Source organism: Corvus brachyrhynchos, unplaced genomic scaffold, assembly GCF_000691975.1.
Source record: "Corvus brachyrhynchos isolate BGI_N302 unplaced genomic scaffold, ASM69197v1 scaffold101, whole genome shotgun sequence".
In the NCBI taxonomy this organism is placed as follows: domain Eukaryota; kingdom Metazoa; phylum Chordata; class Aves; order Passeriformes; family Corvidae; genus Corvus; species Corvus brachyrhynchos.
In genome coordinates, this window is record NW_008237239.1 from 250,956 (window position 1) to 260,766 (window position 9,811).

Sequence of the window (9,811 nt, forward strand, 5' to 3'; positions counted from 1 at the left end):
TTCCACCCGGCCAGTGGTGTGGCTGTGTCCTAGAGCCCGTGTCCCAGCGAGGGGGCAGAGCCGCCGCATGCACGGGGCCCCGTGGGTCCTGTCACAGAATCATAGAATCGTCAAGGTTGGAAGAGACCTTTAAGATGAAACAAGTCAAATTGTCCACCCAGCAATGCCACTGGAACCACTAAACCACATCACCCAGCGCCAGATCCACACGCCCTTTAAGCACCTCCGGGGATGGTGACTCCAACACCTGCCTGGGCAACCCTGGCCTTCCAATGCCTGACCGCTCTTGACAGTGGATTTTTTTTCTAATATCTAATCTGAATCTCCCCTATCTCCGCTGGGCCATTGCCTCTCGTCCTCCCACTGCAGGCCCGGCAGAAGAGACCGACGCCACCTGGTTACAGCCTGCTGTCAGGTGGTTGCAGATAGCGATGAGGTCCCCCCCTAAGCCTCCTCTTCTCCAGGCTAAACACCCCCAGCTACCTCAGCTGTTCCTCATGTGTATTTTAGACCCTTCACAAGCCTTGTTGCCCTTTGCTGGACACACTCCAGCACCTCAGTGTCTTTTTTACAGTGAGGGGCCCAGAACTGAACGCAGCACTTGAGGTGCAGCCTCACCAGTACTGAGTACAAAGGGATGATCACTTCCCTAGTCCCCCTATCCCTCCACAATTCCAGTTTAATGGCACTTCTCATTCTCAAGGGGTAATGCATTTCTCAATGTGCCTGAACTTGGCACCTGGTGTGATTCTTGGGCTGTCCTGTGCATGAGACCTTGTTAATGTGTATAAATATCTAAAGGGGAGATGCCAAGATGACAGAGCCAGGCTCTACTGGGATGAGATACATGGGAAGTTCCACCTGAATACAAGGAAGAAGTTTACTGTGCAGTGATCAAGCACTGGAACAAATTGCCCAGAGAGGTTGTGGAGTCATCCTCATGGGAGATATCCCAGACCCACCTGGATACAATGCAGTGCCATGTTCTGGGATGGCCCTGCTTGAGCAGGGAGGGGGGACCACATGACCTGCTGTGCTCCCTTCCAGTCTGACCCATTATGTGATTCTGTGCAGGGCCAGAAGTTGGATTTAGATGATCCTTGTGGATCTGTTCCAACTCAGGATATTCTACGATTCTTTGAACTTCTGGCTTTCCTCTTAACATAGGTGTGACCACTTTGCTCATGTGTCCCTGTAAGGTGGCAGTGCCCAGTGCCTGCCCATGGCCCATTGGGTTCCTTAGTCGTTAGAACCTCCAAGGCTGGTGTGATTGCAACATTGCACCTGGAAGAGGAGCAGGTGTTTGGAAGTGGCTGGATAACAATGCCAACTGGAGTGTTTTCATCCAGACAGCATGCCTCCAGGATGACAACCAGTCACAAGGTGCCTCAGCCCACCAAAGGCTCCTGTGGTAGGGGCTCCTCCACTGCCTATGCCCTCTTCCTCTTGCCTGTCCCCTTTGCCACCTTCCCAAAGGTGTTCCCAGGGCCCACAGGTATCCCAAAGGCCAGGGCTCCATCTTCCCAAATATGACAGACAGAGCATTAAAAGGGGAGCGGGAGGGAGGGTGACAAAAGCAGAGGTAAATACATTAAGTCTCAATTAGAGTACTCACGGTTCATATCAATAAAGTTTATTGTTCCTGTGGCACGTGTCCTTTCGGTACCAAGGGCACCCAGGGAAGGGGCAGCATGGAAGGCAGGGGTGTCAGCCAGGATGCTGTCTATGAGCTTCCAGAATGTGTGCTCTAGGAAACATGGGAGAATTGGGGTGGGAGAGAGCAGGCATCCATGGCTGGGAGGGACCCCACAGATGCTACATTCCAGGAGGAGGCCATCATTCCTGGGGCACAAAAAACCCACCCCTTGTCGTGAAGAGCGTGGCCTCTGACCTGCCCTACCCTCTGGGCCAGCTTTGGGACTACCTTGCCCAGGTGGACACGTCCTGGCTGCTCTACAGGGCCTGGAAAACCATGGGCATCCTGGGCCTCGCTTATATTGCCCTCAGCATCTGGAGAAATGTGCAGAAAAAACAGAGATGGGCAAGCAATCAAAACCAGTCACACAGGAAGGGATGGGTTTGTGGGGTGCAGGTAAGGCCTGGCCCTATCATTTCCAGGGATGAGGACAGACTGCTAGGCAAAGTGAACCTTCCTATGTTCCCAGCTGTACAAGACAAGGGCGAAAACCATGGTGATGCTCAGGACCAAAACCAGATGCTTGGGGCCACCAGGCTTTTGCATCACCTTTACCTGCAAGAGTTCCATCACCAGCACTACCAGAGGAAGGCGGCAGAAAGAGTTTGGATGTCCCCTTGAGGAGGGACATGGCTTAGAGCCAAGATAGGAGAAGGGATAAAGCTGGCACCAGCTTCTCTCCCAGCTGAACCATGAGATTTAAAAATCTTTCAAATTCACAGACTGGCTGAGGCTGGAAGGCTCCTGGCAGCTCAGTTTGTCCAAGCCCATGCTCAGGTGGGGTTATCTCAAACCAGTTGCCCATGAACTTCTGCAATTTTAGTATCTCCAAGAAAGAGACTCCACAACACCTCTGAACAAGCTGTGCCAAAGCTCCATTACTCTCCCAGCAGATGTTTCCTGATGTTCAGGGGGAACCCATTCTTTTTCAGGTTGTGTCCATGTCCAACCACTGGCTCTGTCTTTTCACCTTCTCTCCTGCTATTTATATACATTAACAAGATTCCCCCTCAGCCTCCTCCAGTCTGAACAATCCCACATCTCTTCATCTTTCCCCACAGGAGAGATGTTCCAATCCCTACATCCTCTTCATGACCCTTCAATGGATTCTCACCTGTAGCTCCTGTACTGGAGAGCCCAGAACTGGACACAGCATTCAGGTATGGCCTCACCCAAGCAGAGGGGAAGGATCACCCTAACCCAACACTTCCCCTAAAGCAGCCCAGGATACCATTAGCCCTCTGCTCTCAGGCTCCTGGACAAGCAGGACCCCCACAGCCTTCTCTGTGCATTGCGGATGTCCCCAGCATGTACTGGCACATGGGATCATTTAACCCCAAGTGCAGGACATTGCAATTCCCTTTGCTGAACATAAAAATATTTCTGTCAGCCCATTTCTCCATCATGCAGATCTTCAGTGAAGATGTCAGAGGGGCCGGACCTAGTCACACAAGTGACTGATCTTCAACCAGACCTCATACCACCGATCACCACACTCTGGAACCAGTCATTCAGCCAGTTTTTCATCTACCTCTGGTTTTATCCAGCCCATACATCAACACCATGAGGAACATTACAGGAGATCCTATCAAATGCCTGACTCATGCCAGGGTAGACAACATGCCCTGCTCTTCCCTCACCTACCAAGCCACTCATTTCTTCACAGGGTTATCAGGTCGTTTAAGCCTGACTTTCTCTTTGTGCATCCATGCTGACATCAAGTGTTTTGCCACAAACTGATTTAGCCCTTTGCTAAAAGCAGTCCCCCTGCCTTGCCTGACACCCCCCTGGTGCTAATGCCACCCTGCCTATGAGGTCTTTTGATGAAACCCACTTGACTGTCATTTATTCAAGATACTTACCAGCAAGGGCTGAACTTCTCCACCTCTGCTGTTTTGAGAGCAGAGGGGTTTCATAACAGCACCCCAAGCAACATGTGCATCAGGACTTGCTAAGAGTGGGTGTGAAAGTTTGATGTCTCGAGACATTTTGGGGTGCATGTGTGTGGGAGAAGGGGCAGGTCAGGCCTTGCCCTGGTGAGGTAATGCCTTGCCGTGCACATCCCCCATCCCTAGTCTGTACCCCAGCCCTGCAGTGCCTGCCAATCCCTGGCACACCAGAGGCAATGCTCCACACCTGCCCCCTGGAGCCCCTAACCCTGGAGCTCCCAAGTGGCCAAATGACTGGAAAACCCACCTGGGGCAAAGGCCCAGGAAGGCTAAGGAGCCTGAACTTGAGCTGAACTCGAGGTGAGCACAGGTCTTGACCCTACCTCCTCTTGGAGAATCTATCAGATCAAACACCCTGGAACCCAAGGTGTGGGTAACTGTATGTGTCCTTTTCTATATCTTTTCTTTCTTTCTTCTTCCTACAATTCCCTCTTGGAATTCATGAATAACTTGAAATGAAATGAGCTTAAAGTTTGCAAAGTTGAATGGGCCAATTCAATGCTCTGGTAAGTGTTTTATGTTGACTGAGTGCTACTCTAAACCTTTTGCCTAAGTTCTTTGATTTTGTAAATTTGCCAGTAAGGTCTTTTTGGTTGTTTTGACCTCTCAAGATTTTCTTGTCAGTATTTCTCCTGCGCATCTAATGCAGAGCACACAAACAACCAACAGCCCTTTTAAAAGCCTCGTCAAGTGAGTTTTTTGGGCCTTACAGTGGGGGAGATCAACCAAAAGCCAGAGCTGCTGCCTCCTTCCTCACCAAAGCACTGACCTGTGCCAGCAGCTTTGCTCCAGGTCTGGCTTAGACTTGCAAAACTAAGTCAAGATTGGCCAAGTCTGCTTCCATCCTGGGACTGCAATCAGCACCATGCAGCACCAAACAGGAGACAACACCAGCATCCATTTATTCTGTCTTTATTCACCAGGGAGAGGAGGTCAATATTTTATCTTGTCTTCTGCATAAGCTCTGAGAAGCCTCACCAGTTCTGCAGGGCTTTGGTCCCTCTTACCTACATAGAATTAGGCAGTGCCAGCCCTTGGTCATGGCAAAGCCGACATGCCTGGAGGAATGCTGGCAGACAGGGAGGGGGATAAAAGACTGCCTCATCACAGAGCAAGAAGGAATGAGTCTGTCCCAGCAGCAGTCACTGCGGGGAGGTGTATCCTTTCTTGCTCTCTCAAAGACGAAAGCTTGTCCCAGCTTACATCAGACTGGAGAGCAATGGAGCATGGTCCGTTAAACCCTTTACCACAGAGCAAAACCAATGCTCTGGAAAGACTGGAAAAACCATGAGGGAGCAAGGCTAAGGGTCCCTGCTCCAGGCTTTGTGGGATGTCTGTGAAATTTTGGGTTTGGCAGTGCAAGTCAGTCTTAGCAGCACTGGTCAAAGGATCTTTCCTAGCTACCATCCCACCAAACCCCCTCCCACTGGCTCCCACCAAGCTCCTGCCCCAGCCAAACTGCCCCACCCTGCAGGGAGCTTCTCCGGGCATCCCTAACACCACCAGGCATCTCTGGACACAGCTGTTGTAGCACTACCAGGTATGGGGAGACTAAGTCTCACCCTAGGCAAGGAAGAGCACTGCCTGGCCAGCCCTTGGGACACTGTCCTCCTCCAGGACAGTGAAAGGGACACAGGACAGGCAAGAGCATGCTCTGAAAACAGGGAGCAGAGGACTGCTGGGCACCCAGTTTCACACTACCCAGATGGGACCTGTGGATGTCCCACATGGGGATGTGAGGCAGCCCAGGGACCACTCACTACTGAGCCCTTCAGACAGGCAGCACAGCAGCTGCCTTTTATCAGCCACTGCCCCTTTCTTTTAGAAGAGGCTGGTTCTCCTGTAACCATACCTCATCCCAAAATCCCGCATACAAGAGCAAAACCAATCCAAGTGAGGAATGAGACACACCTCTGACCTGCAAGCCAACCTCCAGGCAGGTCAGCCCAGGGTCAACTAACAGTGCCACCAGACATGGCCACCAAGCTCCAGAGGGGCTAAAGGTATCCATCCGTGTGCTGCCCCCACACAAGCCAGGCATTGAGACTGCTAAAAAGGCCGTGTTTACATGGCCACATACCCAGCACCACCTTCCAGGTCCTCACTGGAGGGTGTGACGGCAGCCCCACACCTGTGGTGGGAAGGAGTGTCAGGCACAGAATGGCATGCTGTTTAAAGGCTGAGACCTGGAGCTGCAGAGAGTCAGGGGGAGATACTCCACATCATTCTCCCAGCTGCCAGAGGCATTGTGCAGCACCTGCCAGCCAAAACCAGGCTGCTCAGACCTGAAAACAATGGCAGGAAGAGACAATCCCAGCCCAGGTGTAACACTCAGCCCACACTCAAGCTGCCACTGCCCTTCCCCAGGATGGACACCACAGTGATACTAAAGCAGCTGTTGAATGCTCTTCCTTCTTTACCACCTTTGAGGTGAAGATCCTGACACCATGACCTCTCAGGACCCCCTTTCCCAGTCCCTCCCAGCAATACTGAGCCTGGCAAATACCTTACGGCAAGTAATTTTACGTTATTCTGCATTTACACAAAAATAGAGCAATTCTATATTTATAGAGATTTATAGCCAGTTCCATGCTGGAGGAGTTATTGAGCAAGGCCGGGAGCTGAGGGTAGTCCAGGCTCCTGAGCAACTGGCTGCTTCTCATTCGGCAATTCGAACATACAAAATTAAAGGCATTCGTCTCCATCTGGTTTCTTAAATAGATAAGGGGGAATGAGTGGACAGTATGTACAGAGGGGCCGTGGCAGTGCCCAGCGGCCTGGCCGTGGCCTCACGCCTCTGCCTGGGTCAGTGGGGCCGGCTGCTGGACTCTGAGGGCTGTCGCTGGCGCGGGGGAGTGTAGCCATTCAGGTACCCGTTGCTCTGGCGTTTGCTGAGTCCTCCGTTAAGAATGTCCTGGATGTGCTGCACTATCAGGTTTATGGCCACTGTGAGTAGAAGGGGGAGAGACGATGTTAGGATCACTGCAAATCAACCAGAGTCAAGGCAGAGCTGGTGCCCCTGCTGTCCCTCCCACTGGTCTCCCTTCCTATCCCAATCTTGCTGGAAGCAGTTGCCCCCCTGGGACCTGATCCCTCTACCCCTCAAGCCAGTATGGTGAGGCTGACTGCAGCCAGGTGGAGACCTGGCTGTCCCAGTTGCACAATCCCTTTTGTGTGGGATGAACCAAGAGTTTGCCTGGAGGCAGTGCACATAGATGGGCTCTCAGGCCAACAGATCAGAGGAACACAAACTCCTAGTCACTAATGCTCCAAGCAGGACCAAAGGGAACAGGCCCATCTTAGCACACCTGTGGTAACAGCCCTCTCTCGGGTGGCAGTGGCCTGAGTCCCCTCTGTGGCAGGTCCTGCTACCTCCAACCTAACTCTACTGCGACAGCTGGCTGCCCAAAGCTGGCTGCCAGGTCAGAACAGCAGGGTCTGGGTCCTTACCTTCATTATCTGCTCCTCTGGGAATGATCACATCAGCATATTTTTTGGTCTGGAAGGAGAGAGAGCACTGTGTTACAGGGAAAGTGGAGATACACCAGGCTGGGGCATTGTCCCTGCTCCCTGGGCCAGGTCCTTGCCCTCCCCTTGCCAAACCCAAACCCACTAGGAGGTATGTCATTGCTGATAATACATTTTGGGTGGTCTTATTTGTGTTCTGCTCCATGTTTCAAGGGCCATGCTTCGTGTCCTGATTCCATTTTCATGAGCTCATACAGAAGCCAGTAAGAGGCACCCAAACAAAACCTGCAATTAAGAACCCTCATAATCACAAGACTCCAGCAGCTGATGCTCTTGGGAAAACCCTTCCTCCTGAATCCATCCAGACTTGCTACAACAGCACGAGTTGGTGCGCCTAAGCGCAGCCACAAAATCTACCTGGGAAGAGGGGAGAACTCCCTACCATATCACTTGCAAAGAAGATGTGATTCAGGACACCAGTCCCGTCCTAGTTTCACCTGTAGGTGCCAGTCTCAGTTTCCTCCCCATTTGTGTCAATTTTACAGCTGACAGCCAAGCTCCACCAAGCCAGATGCGGTGATGGATGTCACATGTCACCTCCAAGGGCTTCCAGACATATCAAAAATCACCAGGATATGCCAGACCATTTCAGTACTGGACCACTTGGCCCAGAGCTGCTTTAGGAGTCAAATAACAGCAACAGTGGGTGCTGAGCTTGCAGTTGCTCTGCAGCAGAGCCAACCACCAGGTTGGAAGCGAGAGCAGACCATTGCAAAGGTGTGGATAGAAACAAGGCAGTTTTGTGCCCTCCTTGTTTCACACTTCATTCTCCTACAGACTCTTCATCAGAAGAGCCTGATGCAGCGTCTGCTGCTTTGAAAAACTGGATTTATCTTGCTAGGAATTTGCAAGAAGAGGAGCCTTGCAAGCTGGGCCTGCCTCTCACGAAAAGCCTTTCTGGACTTAGGAATTGGTCCCCAGGGCCACAATTTAGTGAGACTGAAAAAAGGGAGCCATGCAAAAGCCAGGAAAATATCTTGTAGCACAGAATCAATCCCTCTTAAGGAAAAGGTCAGAGCTGACCAGATAGACCAGCATAGGAATTCTCCTAAGGTGGGAGGCACAGTTTCACTCCTACCTGTGGTGCTGGCCAGCAGTTCCCAGGTTTCAGGACTCTGCTGGTTCACTTCCTCCAGAATAAAAAAAATTCCTCGTGTGACTACCACATCTGCTTGAAAAGCCTTGAGAACCAAGGCACAGGCTCCTCTCCATGAGAGCCAGGAAAGGTGTACAATGGCTGATCCTGCAAACGTGCTATTTCCATGCACATCTGCAAGACTGCAATAGATTCCCACATACACAGCCCCTGTCTGCCAGGGAGCCTTGCCTCTGTTACCAGCTCCTGAAGGAACTTCCTTTCTCCAGGCAGGCCTTTCTCCACCCTGGCCAATCACCAGCCACGAAATACAACCTGCAAGGCCACATCCCACTCCACAGAGAGAAGGAGGAAGCTTCCTTGCTCTCCCAGGCATGAAGCCAGCAGCACTGCAGGGTGAAAAGGACAGGCAGGACAGCCCAAAAGGCAGACACAGCAAACACTGCCTGGGAGCAGCCACCTCCCATTCCCCAGCTTAATACAGCCAAGGATCTTCCCTCCCAGGCTGAGCTGCCCAGTGGTTTGTCAGCCCCTGCACAGGGAGGGATTTCTCTGGCCATGCTGCCTTCCAGAAGGGAAGGATGATCTCACCAGGAAGGCAGTGGCTGTATAAATAGTCCCCATCACATTCTGCCCCGGCCAGCACTGGCACCCCTGCCTTGGCCAGAGCCTGCAGGGAGGGAGAAAGGCACCGAAGGCTGATCTGAGCTCTGGGCACAAAGTGCTCCTCTCTGAGGAGACGAGGCACTTTCAGCACTCACATAGGTGTCACTCCTCTGACTTACCGGCAAGCAGAACTCCTCGAAGGCGGGCTTGACGAAGGTGATGTACTGAGATAGGATCTGCTCCAGGTCCCGGCCTCGCTCACTGATGTCTCGTAGCACTGACGGGAAGATGTAAGGCACAGTCAGGAGCTGAGGCACAAATCTCTTCACCCCCTTTCCCTTCAGTACAGCCTTTGGCCAGTCACCCAGATATTCTGTCTGAGATCGCCATTCCTGGAAGCTGCTGCCCGTATGTCCGAGCACATCCCAGCCCAGTGTATGCTTTTAACCTGCTTCCAAGTTTTTGTGGGAGCCAAGAGCTGGCTGACCTGACCAAAGGCTTTTCTTGGCCTCCCACCCTTCTCAGCTCTGCATGCGCATTCCAGCTGTAACCAGTGCCAGCTCAGTCCTGAGTGTTCCCAGCCTCAGCCTTTGCCTCTTTCCTGTCACTTTGTCCTGCCTGACTGGGTATTCTCTCAGTCATCCCAGTGCAGAGGTGCCCAAAGAATAGAAAAGCAGTGGGGTTCACCCACACACACACATTAAGGCACAGTTTAACTCAGGTCTGTAGAGGTGAGGAGAGTAAAACCCACCCACCTGCACAGCTCTGCCAGGCTCCTTGTGCTGTCCCCAGCCGAGCAGGTGAACCAGAGGCTGATGGGGTGCTTGGGGCAGATCAGCTCAGGAGGAAGCCTGGAGGCAGGAGAGCAAACTGGCCTCCTGCTTGTTCTGCCACTCAGGCCTTTCACCCTGTTTGCATAAGTTATTTGGGCTAGTG

The 9,811-nt window shown here is 52.2% G+C and overlaps 1 protein-coding gene across 1 annotated transcript in view; it reads right to left on the reverse strand.

Moving 5' to 3' along the window:
- Positions 1 to 4,541: 4,541 nt before the first annotated feature.
- UCK2 (uridine-cytidine kinase 2) overlaps positions 4,542 to 9,811 on the reverse strand; it is a 10,109-nt gene continuing 4,839 nt past the window's right edge. The window contains exons 3-5 of the mRNA XM_017729637.1: positions 9,055 to 9,152; positions 7,096 to 7,144; positions 4,542 to 6,591 (exon numbers count right to left, since the gene is read on the reverse strand). Coding sequence (XP_017585126.1) covers positions 6,452 to 6,591; positions 7,096 to 7,144; positions 9,055 to 9,152 — 287 coding nt within the window. The 3' untranslated portion in view covers positions 4,542 to 6,451. The remainder of the gene's footprint in view (positions 6,592 to 7,095; positions 7,145 to 9,054; positions 9,153 to 9,811) is intronic.